Consider the following 15,698-nt stretch of genomic DNA (forward strand, 5'->3'; position numbering starts at 1 on the left):
TGCTGACCCCACTCAATGCTCAAGCCACTAGAGAGCCTACAAAATGTTGCTGAATTGTAACAAAGCAACTTTTCCTTTCCGAGGTTGGGCTCGTTAATCTCTCTCAATGCAGCAGATTTAATGGGGTGGAGCTTGGTAGCCTCGCTAGATGTGGGATCAGCAAGCTGCTGCTGGATTAGGTTAACAGAACTTTCTTTTTATGGGATGTGCTTGGCAGATCGCAGCAGGTTTAAAGTTACAGTAGTTCACTGTGGAAGTAAATAAACCTTGTAAGATGAGTAAAGTGGGCTTAAGGAATTCTGAAGAGAGTTAAAGCTATTGATGGCTGCCCTCACAGACCCCTTGAGTTTGGGGATGGCTCTTTCCAAGGCAATTGAAACCACGAAGGAGGCAACGGAGTGGATGAAGAACTGGGCTCCGGAGAGCTGGGTTTCAATTTCCAGCTCTTCCATAGGTTCCTTCAGCAAGTTACCAAATCTGTTTGTGCCTCAGTTTCCCATTGTGTCTTTCTGTTCTGTGTCTGCCTTGGCGGGGTAGACTGTACACTCCCCAGGGAGTCTGTCTTAGCCATGAATTGAGCCCTGGCTCAGGGCTTTAGCCAGAAGCCCCCATGAAGAGCTAGCAGCAGCAGCTCGGTTAAGTGCCCGATCAGTGGTCTTTGTGGAGGGGCTGGGATTGTCAGATGAAGGGTCCAGACAGCTGTCGGTTATGGCGTCGGCAGGCAGCTGAGGCTGAATTTCATCCTAGTTCAGTGGTGATGGAAAGTACCTCCCCGGCTCGTGGCTGTCTGCTGGTTGAGTGAATTACTGGGAGCAGATGATGCCACCCTGGGCACTAGAAAACACTGATTTGTTGACCCCAAAATGATTCTCAGAAATGTATCAGGTTCAACACCTTTCAACGGGAACATATCGGGCTCTGACAGGTCTGTCTGGTCTCCTACCAGGCTGCTGGGGGCTCCCAGGATCTAATGCTCCAGGGCCGCCCTGCCATGCGGACAGCCCCGGGGCAGAAGGCTTCTAAATGCTCCCCTGTGCACCTGCCACTGTTCCAGTCCAGGGCCCTCGGTCACTTCTCCCCCACTAACGTTGTTAGAATAGCGCACAGGTGTAAATGACACCGGGGCAAGGCTGTGGAGAATCAGGCCCTATGGAGTTGGTGGTTTGTCTGGGTTGATTGTCTTTCCAGATCTCCACTGTAGGTGGTGCCAAGACACCAAACAATTAGCCGGTGTCCGTACCACAGCCGGGAAGTAGGCAGGTGGCTGCGGGATGGGGAGCGGTGCCGAATTTCATCTCACGGGGCGTTTTCAACCTTTCTTTTTATGCCGTATTGTAAAAGTGGCCAAACGCCCAAAGCTTCCCCAGAAATGAACATTGCTGCTGTATTTGTTTCCCCAGCCGGCTGGGTGCAGACGGGATTCAGATGCACAGAACAGAAGCCCCACTACAACGGCCAGTTGGAACAAGAGCCGCCCAACCCCTCTTCATTCCTCTTCTCTGAACACCCTCCAGTCTGTCCATATCCCTCTGGCCAGCTCCCCGCAGACCCCTGCCCATGCCATGGCAGTAGGGCAGAGAAGGGACCCAGGGCAGGGAGGGACCTCAGTAAACAAATACGTGTTCGGGGCCCAGCCACTCTGGGTCCTGGGAGCTCCCACTCCAAAGAGCCCGGAGGGGGCTGGGATGCCCACATCCAACTTGTCCAGCCGGACCAGGTGCACTGCAAAACCCGGTGCCCCCAGGCCTCAGCAACCCCCTCCCTGCCCAGGGCCAGGCACACAGATGGTGGTTGCTAGAGGGGGGAGGCAGCAAGCTGTGGCTGGGGGGCAGCCGGGTTCCTGGCCGGGCAGGTGACAGCTGAGTGCTCATCTCCCAGTCTGTGCCGGGTGAGCAGAGATTCCTTTCCCCTCTGGGCGCCCCCCTGTCTGAGCTGTGCCTGGGCAGCCATGTCCGGCCTCGCCGGGGTCGCCCCACAAGGGCTGTGAGATAAGCACCCAGCAGCTGCTCTCAAGTGCCACCTTCCTTCCCATCTCTGTTCCGCCTGCAGCAGGATGAGAGAAGCCACCCGACGCACCAGCCCTTCCTGCCTCGGCAATGATGCCCACCGGGCACGGCTTCCTGCAGCCCCAGCCTGGCTAGGACAGGCCCTCCCTGGCAGCGGTGATTCCCATGGTGACACACCTCATTGCCCGGGCATGTCTTCTCCCAAGCTTCAGCCTAAACGTATCCTTCCCTCTTGCCATCCCCTCAGCATACCTCAGAAAACCCCACAAGGAGGGTGATGCCACGAGTAGGTGTAAGCCGGAGATGCAGAAATCATTTTACCACAGAGTAAAACAGCAGAGACTTTATTTATGAGATGGAGGGTTAACCTGTGGAACTCACTGCTACCAGATAGTCTCAGTATTAAAATACAACCAATCCCAGATATTTAGGTGACTAATGAGAGCCACAATTCCACCATAGGCTCAGAGGGTTGGCAGCTCCATGGCCAGACCCAGTGTTTCTGCTTCGATCCCCACGCAGTGACATTAACCCTTTGGAAGCTGCAAGTGAGTGTGTGTCCCCCACCCCGACATATCCCTTGGCCCAGGCGGGATTGGCAGTCGCAGTGGCAGCTCCTCTGGTCTTGGTCCCATCTCTGCTCCCTGCCGGGGAGGCCGTGCTATGCGATGACCCCAGCGCACAGGGCTCCCAGCTCCAGCAGCAGGATGATGAGGTGGTAGGACAGCGATGAGGCCAGGGACCGGTCTAGTGGGGAATCTAAACAAGAGCGACGGGGTCAGTTCCTGTCGGGGGCGCCCAGCAATGCTGGGGGGTAGCTGCACCACTAGAGCATAGCTAGGGCAGGGGCTGGGATACCTGGGGATCTTCCCTCCCCAATTCCATATGGGGCAAGAGGGCTAGGGCTAGGGCTGTGCAGGGCCAGGCTGGCCTCACTGCCGGTGTCTCCTCTGGGGAATCGGAGTCAGTTCCGCCCAGGAGCTCGGTGCCTGATGACTCTGACACGGAGCAGGAGGAGGACAGTGGGATGTGATGGGGCTCAAATCTGCCCCTCAGTCCCCCTAGTCTGAGCCCCTTGCTCTGCCAGCTGTCTGTGAGCAGCTCATCAAGTGTCTCCAATGCTGCGGGATGTGCCCTCCTCCCCGGGCACTGCCCCACTGATGTTCCAGACCCTTCCCCTGAGCTCTCCCCGGGTAGAGACCTTCTCAGAGCAAAGTCCAGCTGGGCAGCACTTACCCGGGGGGTTACCTGGACACAGGTCCTTTGGGGAGATCAGCCTGGAGCTGTTACTTGCGGGGTGCCGGGCTGTGCAGATGATGGCTGGGAGAGTCTCGAAAGGTCTCATAGAGACGCGCAGAATGGGGCCGGTGGATATGACCACGCCGCTGTCGTCCTGAGTCCAGCTGTAAGCCACGCGTCCCCCCCTCTCCCCAGCCACGCAGCGCATGCTGTAGTGACAGGTTCCATTGGCACAGGTCACCGAGTCACAGACAATCGTCGTCACCGGCACTTGCTCTGCGGGGGGAGGAACAGGAAAAAATCCCTGGCACAACTTCCTAGCAGCTGCCTGGAACTGCTGGAGCCCTCTGCCCCAGCACAGCATGCTTGGAGCAGGGGTGGGTGGAGCATCTGACCATAGACGGCTGGTCAAACATTGACAAAAGCACCGAGGTATTAGAACAGTAACACCGGTAACATGCTCTCCAGTCTGCCTCTGTTTAATCAGCTCCCCAAAAAAGTTACCGACCAGGGATGGCGGGTGCACCTCCACTTCAGGGAGGCTCGCCCGCCAGCCCCACCTCTTCCAGCCAAGCACCCCCCTCCCAGCAGCCAGAGCCCCAAGCATGCCTCCCTACCCCCAGTGGCCAGAGCCCAGAGCCTGCCCCTATCCCCCTGCGGCTGGAGGAGCCACAAGCCACTCCAGGCCACCTCAACCCCTGGCTGCTGGCTGGAGCTCAGTCCCCACCAGCTTCAGGGGAAAGGGAGAGTGAAGGTGAGCTCTTGGGGTGGAGCGTGGGTTTGGCCAGGGCCTGGGTTGAGGGGTCCCCTCCCATGGGACCGAACTTTAGTTCAGTTATTTGAACTCAGAAAAAGGCAAATCCCAATGAACTGAAGTTGTAAGAAAAGAGAAGACGAATGATTCCTGGTCCCTTTTCTAGCAATGTTCTGTTACCACTTCACTGCGAATGGGAGTCGAGACTGAAGGTTACAAAAGCAAAGACAAACAAAACGAAGAAGGAATAAAAGAAAATGAAAGAACAAAGTCATTTTTAACGGCCCGTAAGCTAGGTGGACAGCTGGCCAGCTCTTCGAGCAGCTTGCTTTGCATTCTCTTGGATTTCTTCATCTGTTTTGTGCAGATTTTAGCCATCACCACCATCAGCAAATTCATCGGTGGGCTCCTTCCTCGGAGGAACATTGAGTCAGTTCTTCATCTGAGCTGCCATTTTCTTCTCTGATCTTACCTAGCAGGGGAAATTTTCCGTCACTTTCTGGATTTTCAGTGCAGGATCCCCGGATCCGACTGGCCAACAGAGCCATTTAAAGTGTTACAGGCATTTCTGCCGCTGTAGCTAGGCGGACACAGCTTTGATTTAGGTGCGGGGATTGCACTCCGCACTGTTCTACAGCTGGCCAGGCTGCCGCCTGTGCCATAACTTGCAACCGCCATCTGAACAGTTTGTTCGCTGGTTTAGCCTTTAAAATTCACACGAGATGCTCTGAGGTCACAAGCAGAAATGGAATCACCGTTGCAGATGCCTTGGAAGCGTTGATCGGCAGGGTGTGTGTCACGAGGTTCATGCTACTCATGGCTGGGAGCCCCTCCTTGTGGCTCACCGGGGGATCGGCTCACGGCTGGGGCCCCTCCTGGTGGCTCACCGGGGGATCGGCTCACGGCTGGGGCGCCCCCTTGTGGCTCACCGGGGGATCGGCTCACGGCTGGGGCCCCTCCTGGTGGCTCACCGGGGGATCGGCTCACGGCTGGGGCCCCTCCTTGTGGCTCACCGGGGGATCGGCTCACGGCTGGGGCGCCCCCTTGTGGCTCACCGGGGGATCGGCTCACGGCTGGGGCCCCTCCTTACGGCTCACCGGGGGATCGGCTCACGGCTGGGGCCCCTCCTTGTGGCTCACCGGGGGATCGGCTCACGGCTGGGGCCCCTCCTTGTGGCTCACCGGGGGATCGGCTCACGGCTGGGGCCCCTCCTTGTGGCTCACCGGGGGAACGGCTCACGGCTGGGGCCCCTCCTTGTGGCTCACCGGGGGATCGGCTCACGGCTGGGGCCCCTCCTTGTGGCTCACCGGGGGATCGGCTCACGGCTGGGGCCCCTCCTTGTGGCTCACCGGGGGATCGGCTCACGGCTGGGGGCCCCTCCTTGTGGCTCACCGGGGGATCGGCTCACGGCTGGGGCCCCTCCTTGTGGCTCACCGGGGGATCGGCTCACGGCTGGGGCCCCTCCTTGTGGCTCACCGGGGGATCGGCTCACGGCTGGGGCCCCTCCTTGTGGCTCACCGGGGGATCGGCTCACGGCTGGGGCCCCTCCTTACGGCTCACCGGGGGATCGGCTCACGGCTGGGGCGCCCGCTTGTGGCTCACCGGGGGATCGGCTCACGGCTGGGGCCCCTCCTTGTGGCTCACCGGGGGATCGGCAAACGGCTGGGGCGCCCCCTTGTGGCTCACCGGGGGATCGGCTCACGGCTGGGGCGCCCCCTTGTGGCTCACCGGGGGATCGGCTCACGGCTGGGGCCCCTCCTTACGGCTCACCGGGGGATCGGCTCACGGCTGGGGCCCCTCCTTGTGGCTCACAGGGGGGATCGGCTCACGGCAGGGGCCCCTCCTTGTGGCTCACCGGGGGATCGGCTCACGGCTGGGGCCCCTCCTTGTGGCTCACCGGGGGATCGGCTCACGGCTGGGGCGCCCCCTTGTGGCTCACCGGGGGATCGGCTCACGGCTGGGGCCCCTCCTTGTGGCTCACCGGGGGATCGGCTCACGGCTGGGGCCCCTCCTTGTGGCTCACCGGGGGATCGGCTCACGGCTGGGGCCCCGCCTTGTGGCTCACCGGGGGATCGGCTCACGGCTGGGGCCCCTCCTTGTGGCTCACCGGGGGATCGGCTCACGGCTGGGGCCCCTCCTTGTGGCTCACCGGGGGATCGGCTCACGGCTGGGGCCCCTCCTTACGGCTCACCGGGGGATCGGCTCACGGCTGGGGCGCCCGCTTGTGGCTCACCGGGGGGATCGGCTCACGGCTGGGCCCCTCCTTGTGGCTCACCGGGGGATCGGCAAACGGCTGGGGCGCCCCCTTGTGGCTCACCGGGGGATCGGCTCACGGCTGGGGCGCCCCCTTGTGGCTCACCGGGGGATCGGCTCACGGCTGGGGCGCCCCCTTGTGGCTCACCGGGGGATCGGCTCACGGCTGGGGCCCCTCCTTGTGGCTCACCGGGGGATCGGCTCACGGCTGGGGCCCCTCCTTGTGGCCTCACGGGGGGGATCGGCTCACGGCAGGGGCCTCTCCTTGTGGCTCACCGGGGGATCGGCTCACGGCTGGGGCCCCTCCTTGTGGCTCACCGGGGGATCGGCTCACGGCTGGGGCGCCCCCTTGTGGCTCACCGGGGGATCGGCTCACGGCTGGGGGCCCCTCCTTGTGGCTCACCGGGGGATCGGCTCACGGCTGGGGCCCCTCCTTGTGGCTCACCGGGGGATCGGCTCACGGCTGGGGGCGCCCCCTTGTGGCTCACCGGGGGATCGGCTCACGGCTGGGGCCCCTCCTTACGGCTCACCGGGGGATCGGCTCACGGCTGGGGCCCCTCCTTGTGGCTCACCGGGGGATCGGCTCACGGCTGGGGCCCCTCCTTGTGGCTCACCGGGGGATCGGCTCAGCCTCCTTGTGGCTCACCGGGGGATCGGCTCACGGCTGGGGCTCCTCCTTGTGGCTCACGGGGGGATCGGCTCACGGCTGGGGCCCCTCCTTGTGGCTCACCGGGGGATCGGCTCACGGCTGGGGCGCCCCCTTGTGGCTCACCGGGGGATCGGCTCACGGCTGGGGCCCCTCCTTACGGCTTCACCGGGGGATCGGCTCACGGCTGGGGCCCCTCCTTACGGCTCACGGGGGGATCGGCTCACGGCTGGGGCCCCTCCTTGTGGCTCACCGGGGGATCGGCTCACGGCTGGGGCGCCCCCTTGTGGCTCACCGGGGGATCGGCTCACGGCTGGGGCGCCCCCTTGTGGCTCACCGGGGGATCGGCTCACCGGCTGGGGGCCCCTCCTTACGGCTCACCGGGGGATCGGCTCACGGCTGGGGCCCCTCCTTACGGCTCACCGGGGGATCGGCTCACGGCTGGGGCCCCTCCTTGTGGCTCACCGGGGGATCGGCTCACGGCTGGGGCCCCTCCTTACGGCTCACCGGGGGATCGGCTCACGGCTGGGGCTCCTCCTTGTGGCTCACGGGGGGATCGGCTCACGGCTGGGGCCCCTCCTTGTGGCTCACCGGGGGATCGGCTCACGGCTGGGGCGCCCCCTTGTGGCTCACCGGGGGATCGGCTCACGGCTGGGGCCCCTCCTTACGGCTCACCGGGGGATCGGCTCACGGCTGGGGCCCCTCCTTACGGCTCACGGGGGGATCGGCTCACGGCTGGGGGCCCCTCCTTGTGGCTCACCGGGGGATCGGCTCACGGCTGGGGCGCCCCCTTGTGGCTCACCGGGGGATCGGCTCACGGCTGGGGCGCCCCCTTGTGGCTCACCGGGGGATCGGCTCACGGCTGGGGCCCCTCCTTACGGCTCACCGGGGGATCGGCTCACGGCTGGGGCCCCTCCTTGTGGCTCACGGGGGGATCGGCTCACGGCTGGGGCCCCTCCTTGTGGCTCACCGGGGATCGGCTCACGGCTGGGGCCCCTCCTTGTGGCTCACCGGGGGAACGGCTCACGGCTGGGGCCCCTCCTTGTGGCTCACCGGGGGATCGGCTCACGGCTGGGGCGCCCCCTTGTGGCTCACCGGGGGATCGGCTCATGGCTGGGGCCCCTCCTTGTGGCTCACCGGGGGATCGGCTCACGGCTGGGGCGCCCCCTTGTGGCTCACCGGGGGATCGGCTCACGGCTGGGGCCCCTCCTTACGGCTCACCGGGGGATCGGCTCACGGCTGGGGCCCCTCCTTACGGCTCACGGGGGGATCGGCTCACGGCTGGGGCCCCTCCTTGTGGCTCACCGGGGGATCGGCTCACGGCTGGGGCCCCTCCTTGTGGCTCACGGGGGGATCGGCTCACGGCTGGGGCCCCTCCTTACGGCTCACCGGGGGATCGGCTCACGGCTGGGGCCCCTCCTTACGGCTCACGGGGGGATCGGCTCACGGCTGGGGCCCCTCCTTGTGGCTCACCGGGGGATCGGCTCACGGCTGGGGCCCCTCCTTGTGGCTCACGGGGGGATCGGCTCACGGCTGGGGCCCCTCCTTGTGGCTCACCGGGGGATCGGCTCACGGCTGGGGCCCCTCCTTGTGGCTCACCGGGGGGAACGGCTCACGGCTGGGGCCCCTCCTTGTGGCTCACCGGGGGATCGGCTCACGGCTGGGGCGCCCCCTTGTGGCTCACCGGGGGATCGGCTCATGGCTGGGGGCCCCTCCTTGTGGCTCACCGGGGGATCGGCTCACGGCTGGGGCGCCCCCTTGTGGCTCACCGGGGGATCGGCTCACGGCTGGGGCCCCTCCTTACGGCTCACCGGGGGATCGGCTCACGGCTGGGGCCCCTCCTTACGGCTCACCGGGGGATCGGCTCACGGCTGGGGCCCCTCCTTACGGCTCACGGGGGGATCGGCTCACGGCTGGGGCCCCTCCTTGTGGCTCACCGGGGGATCGGCTCACGGCTGGGGCGCCACCTTGTGGCTCACCGGGGGATCGGCTCACGGCTGGGGCGCCCCCTTGTGGCTCACCGGGGGATCGGCTCACGGCTGGGGCCCCTCCTTACGGCTCACCGGGGGATCGGCTCACGGCTGGGGCCCCTCCTTACGGCTCACCGGGGGATCGGCTCACGGCTGGGGCCCCTCCTTGTGGCTCACGGGGGGATCGGCTCACGGCTGGGGCCCCTCCTTGTGGCTCACCGGGGGATCGGCTCACGGCTGGGGCCCCTCCTTGTGGCTCACCGGGGGATCGGCTCACGGCTGGGGCGCCCCCTTGTGGCTCACCGGGGGATCGGCTCACGGCTGGGGCCCCTCCTTGTGGCTCACCGGGGGATCGGCTCACGGCTGGGGCCCCTCCTTGTGGCTCACCGGGGGATCGGCTCACGGCTGGGGCCCCTCCTTGTGGCTCACCGGGGGATCGGCTCACGGCTGGGGCCCCTCCTTGTGGCTCACCGGGGGATCGGCTCACGGCTGGGGCCCCTCCTGGTGGCTCACCGGGGATCGGCTCACGGCTGGGGCCCCCTCCTTGTGGCTCACCGGGGGATCGGCTCACGGCTGGGGCGCCCCCTTGTGGCTCACCGGGGGATCGGCTCACGGCTGGGGCCCCTCCTTGTGGCTCACCGGGGGATCGGCTCACGGCTGGGGCCCCTCCTTGTGGCTCACCGGGGGATCGGCTCACGGCTGGGGCCCCTCCTTGTGGCTCACCGGGGGATCGGCTCACGGCTGGGGCCCCTCCTGGTGGCTCACCGGGGGATCGGCTCACGGCTGGGGCGCCTCCTTGTGGCTCACCGGGGGATCGGCTCACGGCTGAGGCCCCCCCTTGTGGCTCACCGGGGGATCGGCTCACGGCTGGGGCCCCTCCTTGTGGCTCACCGGGGGATCGGCTCACGGCTGGGGCGCCTCCTTGTGGCTCACCGGGGGATCGGCTCACAGCTGAGGCCCCTCCTGGTGGCTCACCGGGGGAATGGCTCACGGCAGGGGCCCCCCCTTGTGGCTCACCGGGGGATCGGCTCACGGCTGGGGCCCCTCCTTGTGGCTCACCGGGGGATCGGCTCACCGCTGGTTTGCCACCGCTGCTTGCGGTTCCTTGGCTCCCTTGCCCCAATGAAGCACTTGGTGGCTTCTCTCCTGCTCCGCGAGCTCCAGCACTTCCTCTCTGTGGCTTGGCCCTCAGGCCAGGTCGCTGCAGTTTCTTCCCTTTGCGGGGATCAGAGTCTCGCTAAATAAACCGCCTCAGGAAGTCTTCAAAATCCACTGCCCTGCCCCTGTTACCCTCCCCGCAGTGACAGGGAGGGGAGGCCAGGCCCTCCCTCTACACCGGCTCCCTGCAATCACCAGCTCAGGTCCAGTTGGGGCTGTCTGTCCAGCCCACACCTTGCCCAGGTGCAGCCCATCCTGTCAGGTAGCCCCTCCTGAGCCCTTTTACGCCTTGAGCGACGGTGTTGGGTGAACACCCTATCAGGGCGGGAGCAATCCCTTAGTTTTTCTGTAGTATTGTCCCATTTCCTTCCTCGCTTCCACTCTTGTAAGTGGACTGTGTTCCCTGTTCTCACAAGGATGTGTCTGAACGTCCAGGAACCCCCTTCTGGGCATCTGACGACACAGAAGTGTCGTTCCCCACCTTCTGAATGGACTGAATTCTGAGTTCAAGCAGGGAACTGAATGTTGAGATTCGCGTTCGATGTCGCGGTGGGTTATCCACACCTGGCCACCCCTTGTGGCTGCACATTGGAAGATCTTTGAGATGGTTGGTAGAAGATGCCCAGCAAGTACCATGAGACGTACTCGGCGTGGCTCTGCTAACGATGCTGAAAAAAGGCTGCTGCGTCTTGTTTGGTTTGAAAACCAGGACGATGCTTTTCCCTTTTGACCCATGTGGAGAGAAAACTGTCAGATCTTCAGCGTCCCCGGTGAGAAGCTGCCTCGTCCGGGCAGTGTGGCGGATCCCAGAGGGTGTGAGTACTCGTTTATTGACAAAGCCCAGGCAGCCTCCATATGAGCTGCGGTGTTGGTCCCATCACCAGATGGTTCCCAGGACCCAGTTCGCTGATGATATATTTTTTAACAGGTCTGCAGTCTCTGGCCTGGGGAGCAACGGGCCAGATCATGTGGCAATGCTCAGCTGCACGCGGGAATGAGTAAAGCACTGGCTGTGGCGTCGTTACCGTGACATCATGTGAATATTGCTCCATCTGTCTGATGCTAGAGACACGGGAAGGGCTTGCGCAAGAAGAACCCCGAGGCCTGGGGTCACAAAGGAATGCAGGGACACTGGTAGCCACCACACCTAACTCTGAGAGGCCTGGGACACCCCTGAGATTCACAAGCCTGAGCCTGGCGCCTGGGCATCCCCTGCGATGGATGGGGACAGATAGGTACAAAGAGATTCACCATGGGCAGGGCGCCCCAAGGCTAGTCAATGGGAGATGCTGGGGGGATGGGGCATCCTCCGCCTCTCAGGGCCTTTGCTGCCTGTCTCTGCTGGGGACTCTCAGCTGGGAACCCTCTCTTGGGCGCGGGCCGCTTAGGCCTCCCCTTGTACTGTGTAACCCCATGGTGAGGGTCCTCCCCTGGGTGGGAGAAGGGGAGCTGCCACCTCACTGGTGAGCGATATAACCACTGGGCTCTGGGATAGCCTGATGGGGGGCTCTTTGGATCTCTGATTAATGAGTGGCTGGAGCAGGGGATTGGATCCTGGGGCTCCCTGTTCCGGGGGATCTCTCTAACCACTGGCCATGGAGCTGTTCTCATGCCAGTTCTCTTTGCAGCCCCATGACTCTGCACTGGCCCAGCTGCAGGGATGCTTCAGCCCCTTGCCTTGATCTCTCCCTGGGGGGCAGCAGATTTCTCAGAGTGGGAGGTGGGGTAAGGGATTGCTAGGGTGATGGGACCCCTTTAAGTGCAAAAGTGTTGGAGACCAGAGTGGTTTCATTGAAATAGTCGTGGGGTGAGTGCCAAGGCGGGGACCCGATGCCAGCCCTCTCCAGGAGCGCCTGGGCAGGGTTTCCCTGCAGAGGGCATTACCTGCGCAGAATTCCTTTGGGGACACCGTCGTAGAGCTGTTCCTGTCAGGGAGACGTGCCGTGCAGGTGACACTCTCACGAGCGGCCTGGTGCCGCTGAGGGATGTGCACGATGGAGTCGGTGGACAGAACGCTGCTGGCGGCATTACTCCAGCTGTAGGTCACATTTTCCCTTCCATTCCTGATGGCGCAGCGCAGGGTGTAGATACAGGCATCATCCTCACAGGCCACTGAGTCACAGGCGATGGTAGGTGGCAGTTGTCCCTCTGTGTGGGGGGGAGAGAAACACAGAACAGGCTGAAATCCCTGCAGCAACTTACTAGCCGCTGCCTGGATCTGCTGGGGGAGCAGCACGCAGGGAGCCCTCTGCATCTTCGCAGCATGCTTGGAGCAGGGGCAGGGGGACATGAAGGTAATGGCACAGCTGGGAGGGGGAGGATGACGGAAGGATCATTTGGGCAGGCACGGGGGGCCCAGCTTGGGGATCGGTTGGGGGTTTGAGCTGGTTGAAATTTCCCAGTGAACATGTTTTCCATCTGAAAATTTGGTTAAGTCAAAACTGCCATTTTCAGCAGGAAAAAGTTGACGCCAAGAAAAATGTTCAGTTTTCTGAAGCAGGTGTTCAATGCCAAACCCCAAACGTTGCATTTCGAACGGTCTTTCCCCTCCTCCCATTGGAGTCCACCGTAATCGGCAAGGTCATTGTGGAAACCGATCAGCATTTCAACACCTCGTGTTTCAGAGAGAGCGAAAATGTCGAAATGTTTAATTTCCTGATTGGGATCTTTTGCAACTTTTCGTGCCACAATTTTTTTTGTTGTTCTTGAAGGATTTCTATTTCACATCCCAATCCGGGACAAAATCAGATGTTGAAATGGCCCCGTGCAAGGGAAACGTTGTTCCTGACTAACTCTCTTGGGATGAGTGACCAGCGCTGGAGTTGTGGGAGGGGGCTTGGGGAAAGCAGAGCAGGAAGTGGAGCCCTGGTTGGATGGGGGAAAACCTCAGTTCCAAGAGGTGTTTGGGTTTCTGATGGGCCAGGGCCGTTTGGGGCTGGAGCAGTGGGGCAGTGGCCAGGGTGGGGGAAGGAAGCTGCAGCAGAGCACAGATGGGAAAGGGCTGCAGAAGATGGAGCAGGGAGCAGGGAGACAGGGCTGGCGAGCAGCAGAAGAGACAAGCACGAGGTGGAAGAAGAGGAGAAGCAGCCACACTAAGTTGTTTGCCAGCGGCTATGAGTTTCCTGAGCGGGGCGGGTTCCAGGCTCCCTCAGGGATCCCCCTGCCCCAGCACTTACTGGACACGCGCAGCGTGAATTCTCTGTAGGCGAATTGCTCTTTGTCTGTGTTGAATTCGACGGAATAGCTGCCTGTGTCCTCCAGCCTCAGGTCGGTGATCTGAAGCGAGTAGCTCTCATCAGAGAATCGCAGGCGTCCCTTGTAGGATGAGTCAAACACCAGGACGCGGGGAGGTCTCCCTGCCATGACAGTGACTAGACTGCTTGTGTTTACCATCCAGGCCCCGTTTTCAAATTTCTGTTCTGCTGGGATCCTCAGGGGGAAAGTGACCGACCCTCCCAGAATCCCAGTCAGCTCCGTCTCGTCTGCAGCCGCTCTGGAGTACTCTGGTGCACGGGAGGGAAGAACAGCAAGTAGACATACCATGGAGACACCAGGCCAGTTCCCTCCCCGGTCCACGTTCATGCTCCCACAGGAACCAGGGGGAGTCCCAGATTACAGGAGCGGGAGAAGTTGTTTCCCCTGGATCTGGGCTCAAACCCCACAGATTGCAGATCTGGATGTTCAACGTCCCATGACCGGGCAGCCTTCCCCCCTGGGGTGTTGGTTTGGATATTACAGAGCAAGGGGTCATTTGTGAGGTTGACAGCCCGATCTGGCTTTGGAACATATCTGCTCTTGGGGGACAGAGATCTGGTAGCAGTAGAGGGTTCTTACCTTGCATGGGGAACAGCCTCTAGACAAAAGACCCTCAAAAGGGACAAAGACCCTCACTTGTTAGAGTAGGAGACAGCTTTTCCAGGGGTTTTAGCCGCATAGCCATGGGAAGCTGATGATCCTATAAGCCCACTGAATGGCTGAACACATCTGTCTATCTCCATGCCCGCCCATCTCTCTCCCCCGCCCTCTCGCCAGGTACTGGTGAATGGTGGGTCATGCTGTAACCAGTATACCAGAGGGAATATTCTTGCCAGCATCTCCACCTAGCAAATTATCTGCTAGCTAGCAGGGCCCTGCTGGTGCCAGGGGGAACCTCAAAGGGTAACCTCAGACCGCTTAGGGCAGCAGGCCTCCTGGGAGAGGCGAGTACCAGCCCTTCCCAGGGCTGGTAGCTGCCTCCCAGGCCGGAAGTAGCCAGCGTGGCACTTCTGTTGGTATTGCTACATCCCCACTAGGAGGTGAGGGGCTGGGAAGCAGACTAGCGATGAAATGGAGGCTGATATCCTGGGCTTGATTCTCCATCGCTCTGCCTCTTGCACAACCACTTCCCCCAGGGCAAAACCAATGTGAAATGCCTCTGGTGCACTGCATGCAGAGCTGCGGAGGATCGGGCCCGACCAGGGGGTCTTGGAAAAATATTCTTGGCGTGAATGAGACGGGTCAACCCAAAGGGTCAGGTCGGTCCCACCCACCCCGTGGCTCACGTTGCGCCGGGCCCAGCTGTCGTGCAGGTGCAAGGAGGGGCCGTGCACCCCCTGCTGCAGCATGGCCACTTCACCTCACTGGAGTCCCCCTCCCTCCTCTCGGCCTCCAGCCCAACCTGACCCCTCCTTTTCCCTTCCCCAAGTCCTCCTGTCTCCCTTCCCCAGAGGCCCCCTGCAACTACCTAGGCTTTGCCCTGCCATTATGCAGACCGTCCCTCCCAGTGTCATCCCTCTGCCCCGTGCTATGAGGAGATGGTCCCCCAAGAGCACAGAGGCGCTCTCGGGCCTGCCCAGACCCTTCCCTCAGCCACCCCAGGCTCTTCAGGGTCTGTGTAGCTTCCCATAGCTGCCCCAGCTGCTGGAGAGGAGGGGACCCTGCGGGGTCAGGTGAGCTGGGAGTGCAGGGCTATTCCAGCCCTGGGCTCTACCTCTGTTCAGCTCTGCCGATGTCCCTCAACCCCGATGTGCAGCCCCCCAATTCCAGCCCTGGACTCCCCTTCCCTCCTTCAGCTCTGCCAATGCCCCTCAATCCCGACATACAGCCCTGAGGCGTTCCCCCCACCACACCCATTCCAGCCCTGGACTCCCCTTCCCTCCTTCAGATTTGCTGATGCCCCTCAACCCCGACATGAAGCCCTGGACTCCCCTTCCCTCCTTCAGCTCTACCAATGCCCCTCAATCCCGACAGGCTGCCCCCACACTCCTTGGGTTATTCCAGCCCTGGCTGAGTCGCTGTTTGCAGGGCTGGATTAACTCTCCATGGAAAAGAAGGCACATGGATTGAATCACACCCTAGACTCCCAGTTGCCCAAGGTGCGGAGTTGATGGCTGACCCGTGTGTCACCATTTCCTGCACTCCAGTTCAGGCAGATCACTCACCTCCGGGCTGTAAGAGCAGAAGAAGCAAAAGAAAAGAAGGTCGAAGAGGAGCCCCCTGCATCCTGACAGCGTGGGGCAGCGGGCGTCGGAGATCCTCACCAAATGGAGCCAGAGCCTGGAGTGGTTCAGACGGGGACGTCTGGCTGTGGCTGAGGATGGACTGCAAAGAAACGAATCGCCCTGCAGCTCTGCAATTTCTCCACCGGGAGATGGGATTTGGCAAGACCAGACCCCACTGGCTGTGATGTGACT

General features: G+C 62.3%; 1 protein-coding gene across 1 annotated transcript; it reads right to left on the reverse strand.

Moving 5' to 3' along the window:
• Positions 1 to 2,595: 2,595 nt before the first annotated feature.
• On the reverse strand, positions 2,596 to 15,631 carry LOC127038223 (SLAM family member 5-like). Its single transcript, XM_050930734.1, has 5 exons — positions 15,447 to 15,631; positions 13,203 to 13,529; positions 11,911 to 12,174; positions 3,243 to 3,521; positions 2,596 to 2,765 (listed from the first exon to the last, which is right to left on the reverse strand). The coding sequence occupies exons 1-5, from the start codon at positions 15,505 to 15,507 to the stop codon at positions 2,668 to 2,670; spliced, it is 1,029 nt and encodes a 342-aa protein (XP_050786691.1). The 5' UTR covers positions 15,508 to 15,631; the 3' UTR covers positions 2,596 to 2,667.
• Between the last annotated feature and the right edge of the window lie 67 nt (positions 15,632 to 15,698).

This window comes from Gopherus flavomarginatus, chromosome 20 (genome assembly GCF_025201925.1).
Source record: "Gopherus flavomarginatus isolate rGopFla2 chromosome 20, rGopFla2.mat.asm, whole genome shotgun sequence".
Lineage (NCBI taxonomy): Eukaryota > Metazoa > Chordata > Testudines > Testudinidae > Gopherus > Gopherus flavomarginatus.

What these genes read in the sequence shown, in the direction of transcription:
- LOC127038223 (XM_050930734.1), bottom strand. Translation starts at nt 15,507, where the DNA reads ATGCAGGGGGCTCCTCTTCGACCTTCTTTTCTTTTGCTTCTTCTGCTC. An exon ending in TCTGCTCTTACAGCCCGGAG is followed by an intron (nt 13,530 to 15,446) that starts GTGAGTGATCTG and finishes CCCGTGCACCAG; the next exon opens with AGTACTCCAGAGCGGCTGCA. An exon ending in CCCAAAGGAATTCTGCGCAG is followed by an intron (nt 3,522 to 11,910) that starts GTAATGCCCTCT and finishes CTCCCCCCGCAG; the next exon opens with AGCAAGTGCCGGTGACGACG.